General features: G+C 33.2%; 1 protein-coding gene across 9 annotated transcripts in view; it reads left to right on the forward strand.

Moving 5' to 3' along the window:
- Positions 1 to 27,234, forward strand: part of LRRC7 (leucine rich repeat containing 7) — a 571,671-nt gene that overhangs the window by 442,908 nt on the left and 101,529 nt on the right. For 7 of the 9 annotated variants that reach the window (XR_015254784.1, XM_086717266.1, XM_086717264.1 and 4 more), the window contains 7 exons: positions 7,338 to 7,467; positions 8,473 to 8,588; positions 13,453 to 13,522; positions 15,486 to 15,585; positions 17,506 to 17,630; positions 19,649 to 19,897; positions 24,808 to 25,008. Coding sequence is in view for 8 of the 9 variants with exons in the window: in XM_086717266.1 (XP_086573392.1) it covers positions 7,338 to 7,467; positions 8,473 to 8,588; positions 13,453 to 13,522; positions 15,486 to 15,585; positions 17,506 to 17,630; positions 19,649 to 19,897; positions 24,808 to 25,008 (991 nt within the window). In the remaining variant the exon portion in view is untranslated. The remainder of the gene's footprint in view (positions 1 to 7,337; positions 7,468 to 8,472; positions 8,589 to 13,452; positions 13,523 to 15,485; positions 15,586 to 17,505; positions 17,631 to 19,648; positions 19,898 to 24,807; positions 25,009 to 27,234) is intronic. The other 2 variants (XM_086717263.1, XM_086717265.1) reach the window with 2 other exon arrangements.

The raw sequence follows: 27,234 nt of genomic DNA on the forward strand, positions 1-27,234 counted from the left end.
GTGAGCCTGCTTGGGATTCTTTCTCTCTCTCCCTCTCTCTCTCCCACTCCCCTGCTGGCTCTCTCTCTCTCTCTCTCTTAAAATAAATAAATAAACTTTTAAAAAAGATATAATTTGTAAGGCTATAACTGCATAGATAGTGATGCCTTAAATGGATCTGGGAAAAGTAAATTGAAAGCCTCCTAGAAAGGATTCATTCTCCTAGATGTCATGAAGAACATTCATAATTCATGGGAAGAGGTCAAAATATTAAGATTAAAGGGAAATTGGAAGAAGTTGATTCCAACCCTCATGGATGACTTTGAGGGGTTCAAGACTTCAGTGCAGGACATACCTGCAGATGGGGTGGAAACAACAGGAGAACTGGAATTAGAAGTGGGGCCTGAAGATGTGACTGAATTTCTACAATCTCATGATGAAACATTAATGGATGAGGAGTTTCTTCTTATGGATGAGCAAAGATGGTGGTTTCCTGAGATGGAATCTACTCCTGGTGAAGATGCTGTGAAGATTGTTGAAATGACAACACAGGACTTAGGATATTACATAAACTTAGTTGATAAAGCAGCAGCAGGGTTTGAGAAGATTGACTCCTGTTTTGAAAGAAGTTCTACTATATGCAAAATGGTATCAAACAACATCACATCACAGAGCATTGTTCATGAAAGGAAGAGTCGATTGATATGGCAGACTTCACTGCTGTCTTACTTTAAGAAATTTTATGAAAACCTTCAGCAATCACCATCCTGATCAGTTAGCTGCCATCAACATCAACGCAGGAGCCTCCACCAGCAAAAGGATTACAACTCTCTGAAAGCTCAGATGGTTAGCGTTTTTTAGCAAAAAACATTTTTAATTATGGTATGTATATTTTTTATACCTAATGCTATTATACACTTAATAGACTATAGTATAATGTAAACATAACTTTTACATGCACCAATATATAATAGGAAAACCAAAATATTCATTTGACTCACTTTATTGCGACATTCACTTTATTTTGACAGTCTGGAACCAAACCCACAATATCTCCATGTTATGCCTATATATCCATTTCTACTAAATCTTCGCAAATACAATTAAATTAAATTAAATTTAATTTCTTTCATATCACCTTAAATTTGTCTAGCTCCCATGCCTTACTAATCAATTTCAGGTAGTTTTATATTTTGTCTACTAGAAGGTTTTGTTTATATGAAAAAACTCATTTTAAAAACTGAATTACCACAGGATAACTTTTACGTATTTCAGAAACATTGTTCAAGATTTTTTTAGGGTGCTCTCCATCTTGGCCATTTTAATGGAGTGCCATATCTATACCAGGGGCTTAGCATAAATTTAATCCTCTTTGAAACTCTATATAGTAAGCATTATCAACCAATTTTATAGATGAGAAAACAGGAAGTAATAGTAGACAAAATTACTCAGCTATTAAGTGGCCACACTAGAATTAGAACCCATGCCTGTCTGAATATTTTCTACTGAATTACATTATTTCTAATGAGTGAAAACTGAACAAGGAAAGTGAAGCCCAAACCTATTTATTTTTATGTTTTTTACCATCTACATTAATAGAAGATTTAATAGTATCTAATGGTTTCTAGTGGTCCTGAATGATGTTAAAGCGAAATTATAGATTATCTACATAATATATTCACAGTCTTATCATTTAGCTAGGTACTTGAAGGTTAATGTTACAGTAATAACTTCCCAGCCAAAACTAGTTCATGAAAACCAAACTAGAGAAAAACAGAGAGGGTAATTTTAGAAAATGAAGTCAATACCATTATTGTTTAATTTCAAGCATTACTACCTTCAGTAGCATACTTCAGCAGTAGTAGTCATGTGTGAACTAAGGCAAAGCTTTGCAGAACACAACTCTTGTAATAGTTATGGAGATTTTATCTTTTATGAGCATGCCTGTTTGTGTGTGTGTGTGTGTGTGTGTGTGTGTGTGTGTGTGTGTGTGTGTGTAAGTGTAACTCTGGAAATATTTGTAAGAGCTTTATTTATTTAAAGCTTTACAACAAACCCATTGTGTGGCCCTAGGACTAGGGGCATTGACATCACCTATGAGCTTGTTACAAATGCAGAATCCGGGCTCATCCCAACCACTGAATCTGAATCTGCATTTTAATAAGTTTGGCTGGTGATTCATAGGCACACTGAAGTTTGGGAAGCACTACTTTACACTTTCCTTGCTGTTGATTTTTCCTTTCAGTGTGTACAATTATAGTCTATAGATAACAATTCTAAAAAAAAGGGAACTTTTGGTCTTTCTCTTGCAAAAAGTATACCGAATGTGTTTTTTACTAAGATATAACTGATATAACATTACATTAGTTTCAGGTGTACAACATAATGATTCAATATTTGTATATATTGTGAAATGGCCACCACAAAGTCTAGTTAATAGTCATCACCAAACATAGTTACAATTTTTTTCTTGTGATGAGAACTTTTAAGATCTATCTGCAATACCGTGCTGTTACCTATAGTCACCAGGCTATACATTATATCCCCATGAAGTATTTTGGAAGTTTGTACCTTTTGACCACACTCATTCATTTCTCCCATCATTTCTGGCCAGCACCAATCTGTTCTCCGAATCTATGGGCTCAGTTTTGTTTTGTTTTAGGTTCCACATATAAGTGAGATAAGACATTATTTGTCTTTTTCTAGTGACCTATTTCACTTATTTTGATCTATCTTTTGAAAGTCAGTGATAATCTGAGTAAATGTGATATAACTCTTTTCAGAGAGGATCCTATATTAGAATACCTTAAGTGATTTATAACAAGATAACCATCAGCAAAGTCAGCTGGAATGTTATGAGTTTAAATCTTTTAAATGTCAGAGATCATTGAAGAGTGTGTGTTTTGCACCACTAGCTTTCTCTCTAACCCAGAGATGTAAAATACTTCGACTATAAATTATTAATTCAGTACAGCCCTTAGTGCAGTCAAATGTTGTCTTTTTAATGCAGGAAGTTCTCACCTTGCACAGTAGCGGAGGATTGTGGAAATGGCCATGGAAGCTGAAACCATGCAACGGTCTTAATAATCAATGAGGGAAAACCATGATAGTACTGCCTGAGGTCTTTAAAACCTTTTTCAGAACATTAAATACTGTTACGGTTGGTTATAATTGTATAGGGAAATGGAAAAATAGTAAAAGTAATATTTATCTTGTTTGCTGTCTTTGTAAACAGTAGGAACATCAAGAATTAAACTGATAATTTTTGTAAAAAAAAGTTATCAAGATTAGTTTGAACATCACTTGCCTTTTCATCATGTAAATTATAGCTCACAGTGAATGGCTTTTCTATGCATCAGTGAAGTGACGTTTTAAGCTTGAATTGTCTTCCAAACTTCTGTCCTTTGTGCTTTTGTGTCATGAAACTTCTCTGAGAGTTCCTTTACTGTGAAGTTTATTACCAGCATGGCTTCCTCTAGGATGTCTTCATCCTTTTCATTACAACCGCTTTCCTTTTATGTCAATGAGTTTACCAAGTTCCTCTGGCAGCATATTTACAGTACCTTGAATAGTGACAGGCATTATCTGCACAGTCCGCCATTTCTTATTGTTTTTTTAAGTTTATTTATTTATTTTGAGAGAAAAAAAGAGAGAGAGAAAAAGCCAGAGCATGGGAGGGGCAGAGAGTGAGAGAGAAAGACTCCCAAGTAGGCTCCGCACTGCCAGCACAGAGCCCGAAGTGGGGCTCACACTCACAAACCTGTGAAATCATGACCTGAGCCCAAATCAAGAGTTGGATGCTTGACAGACTGAGCCACCCAGGTGACCCTCTTTCTTCTACAACTCCAGTTATGTTTGATTCAAGTCCTCCAAGGTTGTTCGCACATTGTGTTAAAAGTTCCTGCTGTAATGCACGTGTACTACTTGCTGTTACTTCCTGCCATGATGCTTAAATACTTTCATTTGTATGCTTTACGTCATATTTCTTCCAAAACTCAGCTAAATAAATTTCATGATCTCCAGTTGTAGCATTGATGGCTTATTGCAAAGTCTGTGTAAGATAATAGGCTTTCAAAGTTGAAATAACTCCTTGGTCCATTGGCTGGATTAGTGAATTTGCTCTTGGTGATCAAAAGTAAGTTTTCACATTTTCATTTAACTCACCAAGAGCATTAGGGAGACCAAGAGATTTTTCAACGGTAACAGTGCTATAAATATTGAATTATTATACCTATAGTATCTATCTACCGCTGATTGACAAGAAGGCAATGCAACTACATGATGTACTGTTTGTGTGTGAACTGAATGACGGATGTTCAGAGACAAATCACTGACAGACTTTGAAGGAAGTAATGTGACTAGTCTTGATGCCCATCTGTTATTTACATTGTGATTTGTGGACCCAAGAGTTAAGAGCGAAGTTTATACTTTATGCAGTTTCTCACAGTTAGTGAGTATACTGATGTTTGAGCCATGTTGTGGGGGTACAATGTTATTTAATGAAACCATGATGATTGAAATTTGTTCATATCAGAACCGCACAAAAGGCTGCCTTACTGTGACTCAAGACTAAACTCAAAACATGGGGGTTTTTGTGTTTTTTTTAATTTTTTTTAATGTCTATTTATTTCTGAGAGAGAGACAGAGCGCAAGTGGGGGAGGGATAGAGATAGAGGGAGACACAGAATCGGAAGCAGGCTCCAGGCTCCGAGCTGTTAGCACAGAGCCTACCCGGGCTTGAACTCACACACCCCAAGATCATGACCTGAGCCGAAGTCAGACGCTTAACCGACTGAGCCACCCAGGCGCCCCTCAAAACATGTTTTTATAAAAGAAAAGAAAAACGAAAAACGTTAATTATATTTTGAACTGTTTAAGTCTTTGACTTCTTCTCTGAAGGTACATCTGAAATTTTTATTTTTGAAAGCTTCTGGCACTTTTGTGACCGGTCACTTGCTGAGTACATAACCCTAAATCATCCATACATGGTTTATTCAATTCTATCAAATATATTAAGTACACTATGTACTTAAGTACACTAAGTACACTATGTAAGGCACTATGCTAGACTTTTTTTTAAAGAAAAAAACTGTTACAGGGTTTCCCACATACATTGATTCCTGCCCCCACCAACACACACACACATACACACACACACACACACACACACAGAGCCATACACACCTGGTACCCAGCAACATAACCACCCCTGCATGTGCGGCCTCAAAGGTTTTAGAAACGAATTCATCAGGGTTCACTAATACAAAGAGAAAACATTTCCTGAGCATGTATTTTTATGGCAGGATTTAGCAAAGGTGCTAAATCCTTTACTTACAACATTTCATAAAATACTCAGAGCAACTGCATGAGGCAGGAATTGCTAGTATTCTCTTTGCAAATGTGAAGAAACTAAGGCTCAGAGAAAAAGGAAAATTGTTCACTTAAGCAGCACTTGCTTATGAGATATTATTCAAAGCTGAATGCTGTGTTTCACTACATGTGGTTCTAAGTAGCTGAAACTGTTAAGGACTATGAATCATGAGTTACCTCGGTTCGGGGTCAGACTTAACCTACCAAATTATTCTTTCCTGACCCGTGGTTAACAGGACTTGATTTATGTAACAGTACACAGGCTTGTGAACTCATTCCACCCTCTCCATAATGCAAATTTTGATCTTTAATGAGCACATCCCACTGTTACCCACCCCCTTTGGGCACTGACTTTTCCCCATCAGAGCACTACTCTGTGAATTTCTTCCCTGGTATGTTCCTTTGCCTGGCAGGTAAATAAAATCAGCTTTGGTGTTTGAGCTGTGGTCTTTGTTTTATTGTTTGGTACCCAAGATAACACATCTAGTAAGTGACAGAGCTTGGGCACAAATCCATTCTGACTGACTTAAAACCTATAATGTTTAATTTCTGTGTTTACTCATTAACTAAATGATGGGGGTAAATTGCATTCAAGTCAGCTGATGGAAGCTGATTATACAACTTTAAATCCAACTAACTCTAATTCATCCTTCGCTTTATAACAGCAAGATCCTTGCTCTTGGGGGTTCCTTCCTATCACAGTAATAATGATGTTATGAATGGTAATAACAGTGTAATAATATTAACAACAACATCAGTGACAACTTAAATACAGATAGTGCTTCCTTAGTGACAGGCCATCTTTCTTTCCCAGCTATCTCAAACCAGATATTGAAATTTCTTGTTCCCTGGTGATAACTTGAATGTGCATTTATAGAATTTCTTTCTGTAGATCTGGGTCAAAACTGGCTATATATGGGGTAGTAGGGATTGTGATAAACTAAAGAACTGTGTTCATGTGAAGGCAGCAGCCATTACTCTGTTTCTATTGCCTGTCATGGAGAAATATCAACCCAGTATTGCCAGATCTTCCTCTTTCAAGAGGTACCAAGAATCTCGATCATTATGTAGAGTTTACCACATTTCAAAATATTATGTAAACCAAACTGAACATATCTGCAGGCTGAAATGAGCCCTCTCTGTACTCTTGGCTACTTGGCTACAGATGCACTGGCTAAGAGGCAAGAAAATACAGCAGAGGCATACTGTGTGCATTTAAGCTCCCAGATTTCCTACTTTGTGTGGCCCTGGGCAAATTACTTAGCCTCTTTCAGCCTCAATTTCCTTATCTGTAAAATGGGTTTAAAAATAATAGCTATCTTATAGAGTTGTTATAAGGTAAAGATTATTTTTATCTTTAAAGTGCTTAGTAAACCTAAAATTTAATCAGTGATTTGTTGTTAATGTTTTGCCCCCCTTACTATTCCTTTGTGGACCTGCCCTTCACACCCTTCTACCTATCCCATGCCACTTATATGCATCCACTCCAAGGATATACATTATGAATATCAAGCTATAAATGACACTTAAGTTGTATAAAACAAACAAACAAAACCTTGTGTCATTTTTTTTTTAATTTTTTTAGAGTTTATCCATTTTTGAGAGAATCAGAGAGCATAAGTGGGGGAGGGGCAGAGAGGCAGACAGAGAGAGACAGAGAGAGAGAGAGAATCCCAAGCAGTCTCTGCATGGTCAGCACAGAGCCCAATGCGAGGCTCAAACTCATGAAACATGAGATCATGACTTGACCCAAACCAAGAGTAGGATGCTTAACCAACCAAACCACCCAGGTGCCCCATAAGTTGAGCCACTTATTAAATAGCATTGGTTGAACCATTTGGCTGAACTGATAAAACAATTTATATGATACCATTGTAGTCATAAATGAATAACTTTTTTTTGTTCAGTGAACTTGGATATGTGGCCTTTTAAAGGCTCTTTTGCCATTTTACCTTTAAAATGTCTAACTAATGTATTTAACTTTTCAGTTTATCTTTATTAGAAGAATTTGACTGTAGCTGTAATGAATTGGAGTCTCTACCTTCTACTATCGGCTACCTTCATAGTCTTCGAACGTTAGCAGTCGATGAGAATTTCCTTCCAGAATTACCCAGAGAAGTGAGAAATAAACTTGTTTTTGTTAACTAACTTTTAATGAATATGTTTTGGGATTAAGTCTTAACTGGTGCAGTAGCAATGTAGATTCATGAGTTGAGCTGTCAATGTATATAGGAGTTATCTGTATAAGTATTTATTGATTATTATCCTTTAAGTAATATGTGATAAGTGCTTATATTTGACTCAGAAAATGCATTTGACTCGAACACTACTTGCAAAGAAAAGTAATAAAATATTGTAAGTTACTCAATGCTAAGGAATGCAGTTTTAGATAATTTAAATATTTTGCTCTTAAGAATAATGATAAATAGCATTCTGGGATCATTACATTTCCATTTCTGACGTGAAAGATTTTTAATGTAAATAGTTTTTCTAGGTATCATGTGGCATAATAATATTATTTTTATTTTAGAATTCACCAGGAGGTTCTGTTGGTTTTTCTTTCTAAGTGGGATTTTTATTTATTAATGTCAAGAAAAAAATGTGGGGTATATTTTCAATTTAACATTTTATACTAAACATTTTCATAATGAAGGAACAATAATCAATATGCCATTATTTTAAAACCAAAAGTTATGAATAGAAATAACAAGTACCATTGCAACATGAAATAAAACTAACTTTGTCAAGGCAATGTCAACATCTTTTGAGTATGTATGATCTATGAGAAACATAGATGTGTTAGCACTCACTTGGATGGACAATAAAAACAATGTAACTTATTAAAACAATGAAGTTAATGAGCATTCTAAATAACAAAATTATAAAGAAAATTCTTCCTTCCTAATGTGCAAAAGAATATGAGATATATGTTGCCTTAATACCTAGAGGAATATATATTATATATACACATATTTTAAAGTGGGATTATAAAAAATAAAACAATAGACATATTAAGGGAGTCTTAAAAGTGACAAGGAAATCTGTAAATTGATTATTTTAACATTAAAAATTAATATAAAATGGTTTACAGTGTATTTCTTTATTTTCTTTTGTTACCCATAGATTGGAAGCTGTAAGAATGTAACAGTTATGTCTCTACGTTCTAATAAACTGGAATTTCTTCCTGAAGAGATTGGACAGATGCAGAAACTAAGAGTCTTAAATTTGAGTGACAACAGGTATTTCTGCAACATTTCACAATCACATATTAGCTATTTACTAAAAGTAAATTATTATTATATCTTGTTAATGATTTAAAAAATATTTTCTGTCTTATGAGGTTTATAGAATGCAGATATCCATGTTTTATTGAGAAAATGGCAGAAGCTAAATTATTTTCAAACTTATATTTCTAAATTTTTGCATTTGATTAATTTCAGATCATATATTTATTATATGTTTAAATTACATAAAATTTGTACACCCAAATTTATATACTAAAACCCTCCTATATTCAGAAATCATAATATTATGAAAACATGAAAAAGTTATAATAAAAAGCTACAAAATTTATTACTTAAAATATGTTTATAAGTATATATGTATGTATGCATATGTATATATTTTTGTGTACATATTTATGTCTCCAGTAAATTAACTGGACAATGTGTGTCTTGTCGACACCATGAAAATGCTGAAAGAATATTGCCAATTAGCTAATATCAAAAACGATAAAGTTTGTACATTATGGTAAAGACAACCAAATGGCTATTTCGTCATGTTCAGAGCAAGGCAAAAAAAGAAAAGATAGGTGCTCTTCTTGTGACAAAGTTGTTATAGTGGTGGATACGCAAAAACATAAAAGCAAAACTGCAATTCATCTTTGTTTCCACCACAATTGCCCTCCAATAGGAAAGGATAAAAATAAATATTGACTGAAGATAACTACTCAGTAGATAAAATGATTATAGAATAGAACATACAAAATAAATTTCAGTCAGACAAGTGATAGAATGAGAAACAGAGATTGCGATGAAACTGTCAAAGATGGAATCATTAAGAATGTTCAGATCTGTAAGTTTCAAGATGGATGTACGAGTTCTCATTTGTTTATTGGTTTGAAGAAAATAATAATAATAATGTGATTTTCAAAAATCACATTCACTTAGTAATTCAATAATATTCCATATAAGAGAATAAGGCATTTTATTAAAAGGTTTGGGATTTAATTTTTAAAATCAAGATGACAAGGAAGCTTCATACCTTGGTACAAGAGTAAGTCCAATCAAATCAGTCTCATTCTCCTGTTTGGACTGGGTTACCAGACAGGAAAATGAGAGAAATGCTTTGAATGTTCTACATGACTTTCAGCAAAACATTTTTCAAAATTTTCTAATTATAGTCTTATGAATAAGATTAGGAAATATGATAATGTAGATATAATAGGAAAATGGATTCTCAGTAGATTCCATTACAGTCCCCAATGGAACTGAGCTCCATTACTGTTGTAACTTGGAGAGGGGTTTTCTCTCTTAAATTCTTGGTCTGCTCAACTTTTATTCAGTAATAATCTGCATGATGATATAGAAAATATGCTTATCAAATATTTAAAATGACCCATAATTAGAAGTAATACTAATAAAGTTGTTTTTTGACTATTTTTATTGAGGCATAATTAACATATAGTATTACATTAATGTCAGATATACAATGTAATGATTCAATAATTCCAAACATTACTCAATGCTCATCACTATAAGTGTACTCTTAATCTCCTTTATCGCTTTCAGCCATCCCCTCACCCACTTCCCCTCTTGCAACCACAAGTTTCTTCTCTGTATTTAAATGTCTTTTTTTTTGTTTGTTTCCTGTCTTGTTTTGTTTCTTAAATTCCACATGAGTGAGATCATATGGTATTTGTCTTTGTCTAACTTGACTTCACTTAACAGTATACCCTCTAGGTCCATCCTTGTTTGACCTGGAAAATAGCAAGATCTCATTCTTTTTTGTGGCTGAGTAATATATATTTATAGATAGAGACATAAATATCTATATATCACATTTAATCCATCAATTTATGGATGGACACTTGGGTTGTTTCCATACCTTGGATATTGTAAATAATGCTACAATAAGTGTAGGGGTGCATATATCATTTTGAATTACAGTTTTGATTTTCTTTACCTTAGGTAGATACCCAGTAGTAGTTACTTGATAATACAATATTTCCATTTTTAATTTTTTAAGGAACCTCCATACTGTTTTCCATAGTGGCTGCACCAATTTACAGTACCACCAACAGTGCAGCAAGGTTCCTTTTTCTCCACATCCTCACCAACACTTGTTATTTCTTGTCTTTTTGATTCTAGCTATTCTGACAGGTATAAGGTAATATCTCATTGTGGTTTTGATTTGCGTTTCCCTGATGATTAATGATGTTGAGCACCTTTTCATGTGTCTGTTGACCATTTGTATGTCTTCTCTGGAAAAAAAAAAATGACTATTCAGGTCCTCTGCCCATTTTTAAATTGGCTTATTTTTTGTTTGGTGTTGAGTTGTATACGTTTTTTTTTTTTATATATTTTGGATATTAGCCCCTTATCAGATATATCATTTGTAAATATCTTCTCCCATTCAGTAGATTGCTTTTTGGTTTTGTTACTGGTTTCCTTCACTGTGCAGAAGTTGTTTGTTTGTTTGTTTGGTTTTTTTTTTTTGTATAGTCCCAATAGTTTAATTTTGCTTTTGTTTCCCTTGCCTGAGGAGACATATTTAGAAAAATATTTCTATGGCCTATGTCAAGGAAATTACTGCCTGCTTTCTTCTAGGAGTTTTATGGTTTTAGGCCTCACATTTAAGTCATTGATCAATTTTGAGTTTATTTTTGTGTATGGTGTAAGAAAGTAGAAAGGCTGCTAATGAAGTTATTTATTCAACAAATAGAGGATAATTCAGTAACCACAATGGGACAGACATATTGCTAGATGGTAGGGCAAAAGATATGAATAAGTCATTGAGAATCTCACAATATCCAGGAACTTATTTCGTCAGGTCAGTTATATAAGCTTAATTTTTCTCCTACTACAGCGACTAGAACATAGTATAGAGCCAACTAATATTTCTTAGTTAATGAATTAATCAATGACTTAACTTGCAATTAAAATCAATATTAATCAAATCTGAGGCCAAATTTAACATTACTATCAGAGAAAGAACTGGATAAAAGATTAAATATGAAATGCTTGGATAAAAGATTAAATATGAAATGTCATCCAAATGTCATGACTATCACCATTTCACATTTATAATAGAATGAATTTTAAAAATTTTGGTATTATAGTTTAGGAAAAATTATTCCCATGCACTGTCAACTGCAAGATTGTTCCTATGGTCAATTTATTGCACATTTGTGATACTAAATAGAAGCTCACTTTTAACATACGTTACTGGGGGACTAAGGAGAATTGAGTGTAACTTGTCCTCCTCTAACAGTCTCTTTTCCTTACACTCCACATTTATGACTGGATTGATGATGATTTGTCATGCATTTTGTTGTATGATATAGGAGAGTTTCCCTCTCACATAATTTCGATGTGGCAGAATTGATATTCTACTTTCAATTCATCTCCATATGATGTGGAAAAATTCTTCCCATAACACCTTACTTCATAATTCCTGGCTTCAATGAAATTAAATAACCAAAAACTACAAACAGTTTTTACGTAATTTTAGTTTCATGTTATAAATACTAGTATAGCAAATAATTTCATAAAAAGAGAACTATGATATAAATCAGTCTCCATTACTCTTTATATGCTTATTTATGTTTTATAAATATTTATGAGCTCAGAGAGGTTATTATATTCTTCCTAAAGTTATCTGGCTAATGCACACTGTTGCTATTTGTATTGGCTATCAATATCTTTTCAAATTTACTAAATCATTTGAAGTGGTCACTCCTTTTGCATATAATATAAACCATTTCCACAATCCTTATTAATTATTGTAATGTTTTCCATTTCCATTGTCAAAATATATGTATTCACGGATTGGCTGAAATAATTCCAACATATTAAAGACTTAAGGAAATTTTCATTCCAAGTTCTATCTAAAATGTGTACCTCTATTCAAAAGTGAATATGCAGAAATTAACAATGAATCCAGTGGCAGGCTTTGTTTATATTACCACTTTGCTGAGTGACTATGATGGCAATCACATATATGCCTATGCAATCACAATTTATGCATCATACACAATTTCAGGGATATCAGATAGTACGCTGAAGTAGGCATTTGGCAATTTGGTCCTCCAAAGGCTAAAGCCAATACTAAATAGATCATTTCAATTGAATATCATAGCTGATGCCAAACCTCACATACCTCAAAATGCATTTTTAAAAATTCCCTCTTGGAATACAAAAAGGTGACAGAACAAAAGGACATGCTCTCGGGACTCACCTATAGGAGCTGTAGGTTCCTTTAATAGTATGACAGACATGACCCCTTCCCATCATGGAGCCTACAGTTCTGTGGGGAGTTCAGCCAGCAAAGCTGTAATCACAAAAATAAATATATAATTACAAACTATGATGTGTTCCATCAAAGAAAGTATAAGGTACTTAGAGACTACACTGGGGAAAGTTATTTAAATAAGGAGGCAGGAAAAGCCTCTTTGAGAAAATGGCATTTAAGAGCTAAAAGACATATGGGAATTAGTTAAGTGAAGTTGTGGAGAAAGAATATTCCAGACAGATAAGAGTTTGGCTACTCCTTGTAGTGGGCTGATAAAAGGCCAGTAAGTGGCGCTGGTGGGACTAAGCCGGGAAAAGAGTAGCAGAAGTTTCTGGAGGGGCTTGGAGGGCCAGATCTTGTAAGATCTGACAAGACATGGTAACAATTTTGGATTTTTTTCTAGATGTGATAGAAAGCATTTGGAGGATTGCAAATGGGGATTTTCACTTTTTAAAGATTGCTCAGACTACTGAAGGGAAAGAATTAGAGAAAAGAACGAAATCAATAAGTTACAGTATTTTAAATAATTCTTCATAAAAATGAACTATATCCATCTTCACCCACGCTATTAGAATTTTCTTGTTTTCGCAGGTTGAAGAATTTACCATTCTCATTTACCAAACTTAAAGAACTTGCAGCTTTGTGGCTTTCTGACAATCAGGTAAAAACCGTTATTACCTGATTTTTTTTGTTTATTAAGATGAACTATAATTTAAGCTTTGAATTACTAACTTATTCCCAGTAGCTACCTTCGGCATATACTACAAAATATAGATCCCTTTATCTTCTGAAAGATTTTTGTAAAGATAGCAGTTCAAGTGTGTATTTCATTGCTACAGATAATACAGTACTATAATCTCCACCCTCTTTAAATACTTTGATTTAGCATCGACTTCATTCTCATGTATCAAACACACAAAACGATCATTTTTATAGCTTTGTACTTCTAAAAGGTACCTCTGTGTCCTTAGGGGATGTTCTTTAATTATATCTCTGAAGGTAAAGAATAAGAAATCACAGAGGGAATTATTATCCAATGTATTCCTTTTTAAAATACTTTCATTATAATCAACTTAATTCTAAAATTTTATACAAGGAATTTTCAGATATATTTTGTGACTATTATCAGTATTTTCTGTGAAATTGGTTTGATATTATTTTTTATAATCACAAAAATAGATTATATTCAAATCAGTAATTGAGTGTTAATGAATAACTTTAATAACTGGAAAATAACAAGAAATAGTTGAAGACATCTGATTTGCCACCAGAAAAAAAAAATGGTGGTGGACAATTTTGACATGGCTTATTAATCTTTACTTTTTTCTCATAATCCCAAAATTTTGAAACACCTTTTTGCAAATATGAATAGCCAAATGAAAACAAATCATCTTGAATTTAGTTTGTTATCATTATCTCCTGAGCATAAACGCAGCATTACAGGTAAATGAATTGACCAGATTTCTAAGTATTGGGCTACTTCTGTGAAAAAATTAAATCTCTACAAAACATAAAATGTAAGTGTAAGAATAATGTTTGTGTCCCTACAGTCATTATAGTACTTGCTTCCATCTGCTGAGTAGAGAAATTAGATTCAAATCCAAATCTTATCAATGAACTATAGATTTTTCAAGGCATTAATATATCATTATAAATAAATAATTTCTGGATTCAATGTGAGTTATGCTAATGGAACAATCTATTCTACAGTCTTTCATTGTGAAAAAATATCTGCTAATATCATGATTTATTATTCTTGTGGGAGACTGAACTGAACAATGACTGCATCATTTAACTTTTATTTATAACAGTGATTTAATGTGTTTCTGACTCAGTTGCATGAGACAAGTTGATATGCCAAATCCACTTTGTGTTTCACTCCTATTAATAAATGTCATGAAATTAGTGGATTTTTTAAACATTAGATATCATCATTTCCAATAAGGTGTATATATATATATATATATATATATATATATACACACACACATGTATATATAATTTAATATCAGAGTTCTACAATACCCTTCAGAAATTGTATTTGTAAAATCAAATTAATAATAAAGAATTAAATATTACCATCCACAAGAAATATACTGATACATCAGGTACAACAAGAATAGTTGCTTATTTTTATGTGGACTCTGTCTTTGGTTACAAAAATATCTTTCAAAGCATGCTTCTGTTTTAACCTAATTAAATTCATAGATGATCTTGCAGTAGCATGGATTTGATAGCAAATCCCATTTGTCTTTTTAGGGCAGCAGTTTGTGAAAATGAATGAGCATATAGAACCACACCAAAAGCTTACTTAGTTGAATAATTTAATACATCTTGGTCTCTTTAAGACTAAAACTGACATTGCTCAGTGAAGATGATAGGTTTTGTAAAAAAGTATCCTACAGAAAAAGAAACTCTCAGTATGAAGACCTTAGAATTTAAGAATATTCCTCAGCAATAGTCTTTCATGTAATCCTTAATTATTTGATTACTTTTTTCCTTGCCTTTCTTTTAATTGTTCATTCAGCTCAGTGAGGCCAAACTATTGACCATGTCTTATATAAAAGTAATATTCTTCATATTCACTATCTTATTAATCTATTTTGTATGTTCTTTGCGTCTAGTCAAAAGCCCTTATCCCTTTACAAACTGAAGCCCATCCAGAAACAAAGCAAAGAGTATTGACTAACTACATGTTTCCCCAGCAACCTCGTGGTGATGAAGGTAAATTATCAGTAAAAATTTCTCCTATACTTATATAATTATGGATAAAAGGGAATAATTTTATTCTGATATCTGGCCAGGAATACTGACACATGGGCAAGGCTATGAAAATAATTAGATGACACATATAAGTCATCCAAGGGTTAACCCTAAACATGAATCTTATCTTCCACAATCAGCAAGGAAGAAGTAAAACCTTCACTATTTGCCGATGACATGATACTCCATATAGAAAACCTGAAAGACTCCACCAAAAAACTGGGAGAACTGATAAATGAATTCAGTAAAGTTGCAGGTTACAAAATCAATGTACACTATACTATTTTAAATAAGATCCCAAAAATGTAACTCTCCCTCTTCATATCTTATATGAAAGTGTTGATTTTTGGGAGCAACTTCTCTTGGTGGATTCTAAGACATAGGACTAGTTAACTAAATGTAGTACCCAGCTCACTGAAATGAGCTAAGAAGGGTCAAATCTTAAGGAAGGTTCAGTGAACTGTTTTATTTCCTGTGTTCACTAATTTCATGAACACAATTTAAACATTTAGTCTGGTGATCCCAGGCCCCAAATTATTTCATGTTAAGGGTCGACCATAAAGAGATAACTTGAAAATAATGACCATTCTTTCTCTTTCAAGTTGAGTTTCTCTAAATGATGTCAGTAGCTATGATAGATACACGTGTTGAAAAACCTAAACCTAAACTTTACTTATATTTTCATATTAGTCCCTAGATTATCAAAATATTTGATTTAAAAAATAAAAGGAAAAGTGAAAAGAATCTCAGATTTGCTGGTCATTTCTGAGATATGGTTGCACAGATTGAATCCCTAATTTATTGTAGGGACTGAGGTAGATCTAGTTAGGCAAAGTGTGATGTAAAGGAATTAGCCAGGTTTTGTTTTGTTTTGCTCTCTTTTGAGGAAAGAAGAGCTGGTAATAGAAAAATTTTTTGAACTTTAAGCAAGTCACCTTTTGGCTCTTCAGGCAGAAGTATAATTAATGAATTTTCAGAATCCCTTGCAACAAACAAGTACATATATGATAAGTGTTGTCCTTTGGGAAAGAATTTAGCCTGAACGAAGTACTTGTACTGCATTTTCATGTGATCTTCACAATTAATGTTGGCAAGGAAGATATTACTATTAGTCCATATTTTGATATAAATTAAATACTTATAAGCCACTTATTTTCCTTATTAATTGGGGATATATATAGACTAGTTGAGACTGTAATGTTAAAGACTGAATTTCCATATGTTCATAACCCTAAAAACAAGCTCCCCTCCATTTCCTCCCAACCACATACACACAGCAAAAATAAATAAATAAATAAAGCTTTCAATCTTACACACTTTACTGAAAAACCAATGTTATGTAGTACCTTTTATAAAATCCTGATAGAGTTTAGTGGCTACAAATATGGGTATGGGCTGTGTAATCACACAGACATGGAATAGAATCCTGCACTGGCCCAGAGAAAACTATAGTTTTCTCATTAACAAATTGAGGATATATTAGTACTACCCATAGTGTGCTGGTGTGAAGATTTAAAAATTAATATTTTAAAATGTATAGCCCAGCTCTCTTGTATTATCATTAGTAATAGTATTTGGAGAGCCCATTCTCTGCACTAGAAAACTTCCCAATCCCAATATGTAACTAATATGTACTTAGGAAAGCTGAATTTGAATTAAGATGTAAAAGACCATGTAACAAATATCAAAGGAACTTTCCTCTCTTTTTCTTTCCTTTCTTCTTTATTTCTTTCTTTCTTTCTCTTTATTTTTCCTTTTTTTTTTTTTTTGATTTTGTACTTGTTTATAGTACCTATTGCCATTTTTTTGCATAGTGTACTAAGCTCTATTAATAACACTTCATGTAAAAAAAAGCAATAATACTTTGGAATCTAACTGTAGATTTCCAGTCAGACAGTGACAGCTTTAACCCAACACTGTGGGAAGAGCAGAGACAACAACGCATGACTGTTGCCTTTGAATTTGAAGAAAAAAAGGAAGATGACGAAAATGCTGGGAAAGTTAAGGTGAAACTTTTAATTTTGTTTCTTCTTTCTTCTCATTATCTTTGTTTGTCCATTGTTATTAATACAATAGACTTAGGGAAAAATTGAGTGACCTCTGCTTGAAGGTCAGATATATCTTCAAGTGTTCTGGTGGTACCTTTCATTATAGCAGGATGGTAATTTGAGAAGCATTGGTGTGCTTCAGAATGAGACTAATGTCTCTGAGCAAATTTAATACCCATCTTACAGAGTAACGACATGAAAGAGATTCAAGGTGAGAGAAAGCCAAAACAAACAAACAAATCTGGCTGATAGACTTTACCTAAGCATCTTATTATATTTTTGAAACACTGAAATGGTTTTCTTTTAATCGCCAAGCAAAGCATCAGGCAGGCCATATGAGACCCAAGTACACATTTAAGGAAAAACCAACAGATTAATATATTACATTGGCATTAAAATCTCTGAAAGATTCAATGTCCCTGGGGTATCTGAGAAAATTTTCTGAGTTTTCTTAAATATGAAAACAAGTTTTAAAGGAGGCAAGAATACCAGGGGATATTCAGTTTTTCACCTCAAACATATATTTTTAAAATTCTTCATTGGAACTAATTTAAGTCAAGTAACAAGGTGAAATTTTACAATCTATATTTTTAAGTATTTAAGCTTGAAGATATCAGAAGTGATATAGTTCTTCTCAACATCAGATCTTCATATTAACATCATGGCAACATCTTGAATCTCTCACTAATTTTTTATAGTATTATTTGTGTACTTTTTCCATCATGGATACTAACAGCTCTCACTCTGAGTGACTAATTGCCTAAGTAATTGTTATGTGCATCCTGTTAATAGATATAGATTGTGTAATGTGTTCTTTTCTTTCCCCTCATTCCCACATTTTCTAAACTTCTTTCTTAAACCAACACACTCTGGAACCTTACTAGATTTAGACAGTAAGGTAATTGACAAGGCCTACCTCTACATCATTGTGGAGAACCCAAAACGGACTCCCAAATCAAAATGATAGCTTTATTAAAGATTTGGCTTTGAAAAAAAATGTTTCTGGATGCTTGGTTAATGCTATCTAATAACCAAAGAAACATTTTTTTAACTTGTGAATTCCTGGAAAAAACAATGCCAAACTAAAAGTAAACAAAGACCCTTACAACATCTCAGTTCTTCTTTTAAGATTTCGTACGTTAAATATAGAACCAATGGATGATGCATTCTATACTGGACCTCTGATTCATTCTTTTTCTTCACTGAATGTCAAAAACTACATACTTATTCCTAAAAATCCATATTCAAAGGATCCAACAAGAAAATAGTACATTTAATATACTCTGGTATATGTGTCAATGAAAACATAAAATATGGTAAATGGAAACCGTTATTTAGAAGCCCTGTTTGTGTGTTATGTGATCAGGTTTGTTTATAATCAGAGTAGGCTCATTATACTTTAGATTGCATTTTCTTTATACTTATTTATGTTTGATTTATCTATATTTTGGCGAAACAATATGTGTTTCAAAAATCTCAAACACTTGGTTTTGACTAATTTGAACATTTCCAATGCCATTGGCTATTGGGCAAATTAGAACACAAACAAACTTCTAAATAAATCATCATGGAAGTATGATGAATGGAATGTATGGAAATCTTATAGTAAATTAATCACACGTTTTTGGTTCATTACATATACATTAAATTTAGCACCATTTTACCTTTCATTTACATAAAATCTAAAAAGGAACCACTGACCTATGCCATAAACTTCCAAATGGACTAGAGTATAATGCCCTACTTATAGAGTGTACAGTGTAGTATAACTGGTGCATTGTGTGAAGAAGTGGTGACCCTTTAGCTTCATTTGATATTGGTACCATTTTGTTAGAGAGTTTGAACTAATTTTCTGTGGTTGTTTTAAATGCATTACCCAGAGTGAAAAAAAAATCAAGAGTAGAAAAATGATAAAGTGAAAGTATTGCTACAGTGCTCCTCTTTCTCCCAGAAAATGGAGATTCCTTCTCCCACAGGATCACTCTTGCCAAGCCCCCTGGGAAAGGGGCCAGCGTGGGATTACTCTCCAACCTGCCAGACTGTCTGGCGATTGCTGCACACCATGGGCCAGGTGTGATCAGCAGATCCAAGATATGCCCGTCCCCCAGAATGACCCACAGCTGGCATGGGGTTGTATAAGTGGCCTCCAGCAGGAAAGGAGCATGTGTACTCCATTGCCAGTTGCAGCACAATCCACCACTCTTCCCTCTCTAAGTGGCAGACAGGTAGGCCTAGGTGTTTGGGGTAGGAGAACCCCCCATGTAGAGGCAACCTTGGAACAGTGGTTTATGGGGTATGTTCTGCATGATTTGGGGTAAGGAATGTTGATCCTATAGAAACCATCCAGTTGCCAGTGTTCGATCCCAATTTAAGTTTTGTTCATTGACATTGGCAATGGGGTGGAGAGAACCAAGTCAGGGGAGGGAACATTAATAATGAGGTACCTAATGGTGGGATATATGGCATGATTTTTTAGTTGGGTGCTTCATTTTCATTTATGTTTTCATTTTTAAATATTTTTTTCTTTAATTTAAAGTGTGGGAATACCAATAGTCGGGCAGAATGTTGATGACACTGTTGATAACATCTAAATTGTCCCCATACATACATGCATTTTTGTATAATGTCAATTCTGAGGGAGATTAAATAACTAAAAATTGATTCATAAAACAGCATGAGATTTGAATTGGGATTTGCTGAGAGTGGACTTTGAGTACAAAGATGGACATTTGTTGAAAAGTATCGATTTCCCTCTAATTTGAAGGCACAGATGATGAGAATTCCTGTAAGAGAAGATTGGTTTAGGAGTTGTGGCAAATAGGGCTTCCTTATCTCAGTGGGTTGGGTGTTTAAAAGTTTCATTTAAAAAAATGTCTTAATGGGATGTGAAAGAACACTACATTTTTGGTAAGCTTTACCATCCACATGTAATGGACTAGATTCTTATTCTGTGTCTTATATTCTATGCACAATATAAGGCCAGCTGAGAATCCTCACTGAAACTGCTATAGGTTTCCTTTCTGTGTAAAATGTCCTAATTAAATCCCAGAATAAGATATTTAACAATCAATAATCAAGGCATTCACTATTATTTCTCTTACCGGAATTTACAGCCAAACCAAATTAGAATTTAATCATTACATAAGAAAACCACGGTTTTCTTTGTGAATTCAAGATATCATCTCTAAATGCCTAGCTATTTATGTTAATTCTTTCTTCCATTGCTAAACTTTTGGGAGTCTCCAACATCTTGCAGCTGCTATTTGCATTTACTGCACTTGTTTTAGATCTGAGATATACAGAATGTTGTGAAACATTGCTATTTTTCTAAAATTAAAGTGAAATAACATTGCAGTACAAAATCTTGCATTTTAATAAGATGTATATGTAAAATGAACAAATACTTTATGGTGAGTGATATATACAACATTTTGGTAAGAACATAAGTGACAATTTTTCCCACCTATTTGTTTTTCCATCCCATATTAGAATAAGGGAATATTTCTAGCCTATATACTTAGAAATATAAAGAAACTGCTTTTGTATTGGGGCATTACTGAACTATTAATAAAATTGTGTTTATGAGCATGTTTATTCATTTCTAAAGCAGTGCACACATGAGTTAAAAAGTTGGAAGGCATAAAAAAAGAAAAGTAGGAAGGCAAAACAATCTGTAAAAGGATATAAAATATGTTTTTACAGAACTTACAAACATAACAATTATAAAATATTACAGCGTTATTTAAATTTTAAGAGGAATTATAAAAAATTGTTAGCTTTATGTTTTTAAAAATTGAAATCATCTTGTTATTTAACTCAGTAAAATTTACATTATAGATTTACAAACACCATTTTTTCACAAGATTGTACAAATAATGTGCTTCACTTCTACCAGACAATAGCTCTGAGCCAAGTAACACTTCCATAGCATAGGCTTTGGAGTCAAAGACCTGAGTTTGAATTTGGGCATTGCTACCTATAGCTGTATGACTTTGGACCAACACTGTTCCCTTTTGGTAGAATGGGAACAGATGCTATAATGAGTTATGCAATTTAAACTATGTTTAATTATAATTATTTAATTATTGTTAATTATAATTAGTCAGTGTTTATTTATATTTAAATCTATATGATAAATAATAAAATAAGTATTATTTATCATATAGATAAGTATTATTTATCGTATAGATAATAATAAATTAAATATCCTTATAAACATATTGCATGTGCCTGGCAAATGGCAGATACTGAATAAATAATGGTTGCTGCTGCATACAATCTGAAAAAATCCAGATAGTTACAGGTAGTATGGTATTTATATGTATATACATATGTGTGTGTATATATATACATATATGAGTATATAGTATATATAGTAGAATCTAAACTGCCAAAAGAATTGAGATTTTAAAAATACCTAAGTAGAATCTGATTTTAGATAGTATTTAATCTCTGAATAGAATTTACACATTTTCAAAAGACTGTCACAGGTATTATCTCATTTTAGTCATATATTCACCAAAGATATTATCATTCACATTTTACACAAGTGGAAACTGGACAGAAAGGTTAGTGGCTGATAGCTTGTTTGAGGTAAATCTGTGGCTTAAATTTAGATCTTCTGACTCCAGGTCCAACAAGTGGGAAACAAGGAACTTATTGGCTAGGTGAAACAAATCCAAGTTGTATGAGACCTGAAACCCCCACAGTTTGGAGAGGGGCCTCTTTTAAGGAAAAGGATATAAAATAACCATTTAAATACATAAGTAGGGCCCCTCACAAGGCTTTAGAAAGAGGCTGTGCAAGTGACAGGCTCTAAAACTGAAGCTTCATTAAATTCATGACAAATCTGTTTCTGTTTCTAAATTTAAATATTTTTCAAAGATAAAGTACCCAAACATATTCTGGTGATGTGACCAAAATATCATATTAACTTGTTTATAAAATAACCAGAAAATATTGGCACCATGGCCATTAGTAAATAGTCATCTAATTTTGTCAGATGAGACATAGCATCTATAAAAAATAGATTGCATTATTCAATGAAGAATCTAATTCAATTAAAGAAGAACATTTCACACTTTTTTTTCCTTTTGATTCAATTTAGGAGTTTAATTTTAGCATTGAGAATTTTTTAAGGTACATAGGATTTTAATTCTCTACCTGAAAATTATTTTTCATTCATATACCATTGGTTATTAAAAATTAAAAGATGTTCTTAATTGGCATAATAGTCATACCACTCTACAATCTATATTTTTAAATGTAGTTTTTTGACTTTTAGCCCTTTGATATCAAGTACTTTTAAATGAGTTCAACAATATCATTTAAAACTTAGATTTAATTTGTGATGAACATTTCTAATACCAACTTAAACAGCAGATCCAAGAATGCATGCATCCCAATGGACTTTGTCTAGCATGGATATCATTCTCTTTATGTTTATTTAAGAATGCATTATAAATTAAGTACCCTGAGCTATATTTACATTACATTCTAACACCTTACACTTTTTTTCCGAGAAGTCTAAATTTTCCTTGGGTTATATTTTTGTAGCTTTATTTCTATATATTATTAAGTTCATTCTTATTTGTTTGGGAGTGTAAAAGACAAAATTACATTTAAACAATATTTATACTAGCAGAATTATCTGGTTTTTTATCAGCCTTTCAAAAATGTATTCGAAAAATAATTTTGTATGTTTAGTCTCAAAAGAAATGTTAGAAATCATCCAGTGGAGTCCAATCCCAGCATTTGATATGGAAAATGAGCCACGAGGAAGATGAATATGGCAAAGTTGGCGGATTTGCTAAATCTGCAGATGAGCAAAAGTGTTTGAATTCATATTTACAATCCTCAGATCTATACCACCATCATAGTTTCTTACATCCCATGAATTCCATGGGTGTGGGCAGGTGGGGGTGCATGTGCCCCCCCACTTTCTCCTTTCGTCTCTCATTCCCACTCTTTCCTTCTTCAGCTTTGCTTTCCCCTTCTCCGTTCCTTCCCACCTACCCCCACACACACTTTCCACAGACACATACTCACTACAATCACATAAACCATTCCATTTTGTAAAGTTGGTTCTACTCAGATGCAAAAAGTTGTGACTACTGGAATAAGCCAGGCCAAATAAATCTGCTCCTTATATTTCTTCCCACTCCCTTTTAATCGGCATGAATAAATTGGATTTATTCCAATTTAGGTATATTTTAAATACTCTGATAATGGGATATTCCATAAGGAAGTGTCTCATATTTTCTCCCTCTAAATTAAATGTGAAGAATGAGCATTAATATATATTCCCTAAAGGCAGATTGATACACCAAAAATGAATTCAAGAAAGGGGAATAGATATCTGGGTAAATATAAGCTAACATTTATGTGTTTACATAGAATATCTTAGAAAATCTCCTCAATTTTTAATTTTTTATTTTAAGACATTACCTACAAAGGAGTATTTTAAGATTTTAAGTATTTTAAGGCATTACCTACAATGTTACTTTATTAGGGTAAAAACTAAATATAAAAGCCACCCTGAAGCATTTTTTTTTTTTTTAGGTATTAACAAGAATTAGCTACCCTACCTTTTGATATAACATGCTAATTAATTAACATTGAGCTGATGCATATTTGGTAGCAGATACTGTCAATTCCCCATTTTTTAAAGACATGATAAACTCTACTTGTAAATCTTTTGGGGTCTCCTCCTATCATCTATATTAATGTTCCAAAGATATTTTTAACATGAAAATAATTACTTATAAATAACTAAGATAGGGAAGGAACAGCCTCTAAAGTATAAAAGCAGCTGACAGTAATTTGCTTAAAATCTTCAGATTGCTAGTCACTTATATGTTTGACCTACTCCTATTTCAATGATCCTCAGGGTAGGTCTAAAGCTAGGATATAATCCCCAAATTATTTTTAATCTAGAAGGTGGGTGTGGCGGGAAGAAGCCCCATGAGGGCAGAATATGGAAAGAACACCACTGACAGCAACAGTACAGTTTCTCAGCCAGCTCAACACTCACTATATTGCATTTGGTTTCACTACTGCACATAAAATGGAGTAGTTTTGTGAACATGTTTGCCGAAGGTATTTTTATGTGAAATTTCTTTTTATAAACTTCTAGGTTGAAATAAACCTAAAACGATATCCAACTCCTTACCCAGAGGATTTAAAGAATATGGTAAAATCTGTTCAAAATCTGGTGGGTAAGCCAAGCCATGGAGTGCGTGTTGAGAATTCAAACCCAACTGCTAACACGGAGCAAACTGTGAAAGAAAAGTATGAACACAAGTGGCCTGTAGCCCCAAAGGAGATTACAGTGGAGGTATTTCAAGGTTATTGGTAATTGCCAGTGTGGTTTGGATTTTTTGGAATTACTAAATTCTATGTTTTTTTTAAACTGATTAGATCTCTGATAAGTGCATTTTTTTTCCCTAAGATATAAATGAGTTTCTCTACTTTTTCAAACTATGAGAGTTGCATTTACTGAATTACAGGTAAATGACACCCTCATGGCCTAAAATTATAATACGACTCCAAAAGTTCCAATACACACAGAAGGAATACTTGCTCACCTAGCGAGGTCTGGCCAGTAAGTGCATTATACCATTTTCATGGTACTGTTTTGGCTATCCAAACTTTTATTGTATGAGTCATTAGAAAAGACTAAATGAAGTTGGGTTTTTTTGTGTGTGTTTTGTGGGGGTTTTTTGTTTTGTTTTGTTTTGTTTTGTTTTTGTACTCTGCATATCTCAGTAAAATTCTGGATCAGATTTAGAGCCAATTTTTTGTTTGTTTGTTTTAGGGTTTGGGTTAAAACCATTATAGGAAACACTACTATAAATGAAAAACAGGAGATAACTTTGAAATTTAGCTTTTCTGGATCTAGTCATGTGAAGCTTAATTCCTATATTTTAGAATAAACTAGATATTCATCCTTATCAATTTGTGTGGTCTGAAAAGAATTCAACTACATTTATGCCACCTCTGTACTATCTCATCAACTCTTCAGCCAATTTGGTTATCACCTTTTTTATCTTCATTAGGAACATAACTGGTATGAGTACATCTAGAAGTTACTATACGCACTTCTCAAAAATCTAGATTCATGAAACTCTTTTACAAATCTGCATTTCACAGCATCAATTTGTTGCATTGATAAAACACCAACTGTATATTTAGCACTGTGCTAAACACTGTGAGAGAGAGAAAAGAAATATAAAATGTGCACATAGTCCTCAAATAATTTAGAGCCTATCTAGGTAAAATTACCACAGAGAAGGTGATTAGAGAGCATATCATATAAAATACAGTCACATGATTTGTTGAGTGATGGCAAATATAATACTTTAAGAAATTGGAGAGAGATGCAATCACGGCCAATCAATTAAAAAGTTATGTGAAACAGTTTAAAGTTGAACCGTATATTGATATTTGGGTGATTCATCTAAAGTGGAAAGAAAGGAAGTCATTCCAGACAAAGGAAAAAGCTTGAGCAAGAATAAGCATGGTGTGAACATCTGCCAGTGGAGGTACCAGCCTACCCCAGAAGAGAAGAATATAGCTGGATATCTAGGGAGGAAAATTTAAGTACTCATTTTGGGTTTTTTTTCCATTTACTTATAAAATCAGTATTATTGTCTGATATTGTCTGATAACAGGCTTTTATCTCTAAGATATTTCAATAATATAAAAAGGAAGAAAGCCAATGTTTAGCAGGTACACACTGGAGACACTTTGTATTTAAATCTCATGTAGTCACAGTTTAACATCCAAATAACTGTGAGGTCATGATAACCCATAAACTGAGTAATTTTACTACAAAATAAGAAGATTCTAAAATTTCTTAATTCAGGGTTGGGATAGGTGAAGCAAGGAAAAGATGGCTTTGGTCATGAATTTAATAATAACCCTAGTAGAGAAAATAAATCTTAAAATTATCCCATAAACACTTCAAATGAAAAATCCAAAATTAAATCGGATGTTTCTTCCCCAGTTTTGCTTCTGCTCTTATATGCCCGATCTTGATCTCAGCTTGTACCATTATTTTACTAGTCCACTCAAGGTAGAAATTTGGGAGATATCCTGATTTCTTATTCCTTCTTTCTCTGCATTCACTGCCCCTTCCAAACAATCACCTAAGCTTATACATTTTCATCTAAGTGTATCTCCTTGACCTCTTCAGGCCCTCAACTCTGTCCTGCATTTCTATAAAACCTGTCAACTTCCTGACTTACATTGTCCTCAGCCCCCTCATTACTCTGTTAATGATCTTTTAAAAACAAATTTAACTTTCTCTGCTTAAAAACACTACAGTGGCTTCTTATTGCCTATTTAATTGAAGCTCAGTCTTAGTCTTTATAATTTCAGTGATTCACCCCACCTTTCTTAAGTTTTCTTAAGTTTCTTAAGTTCTCCTGGCCCTTTATGTTGAATAGAATTCTCACTGGTAAGTGCAATACTTTTTCTAAAATTTAAATTCTAGATCTTCTCTACCCAACTTTTAGCCATCCTAGAGCAAAGAGAAGCCAATTCTTTATCAAATTACTCA

This window comes from Puma concolor, chromosome C1 (genome assembly GCF_028749965.1).
Source record: "Puma concolor isolate L17-30 chromosome C1, mPumCon1.1.hap2, whole genome shotgun sequence".
In the NCBI taxonomy this organism is placed as follows: Eukaryota; Metazoa; Chordata; class Mammalia; order Carnivora; family Felidae; genus Puma; species Puma concolor.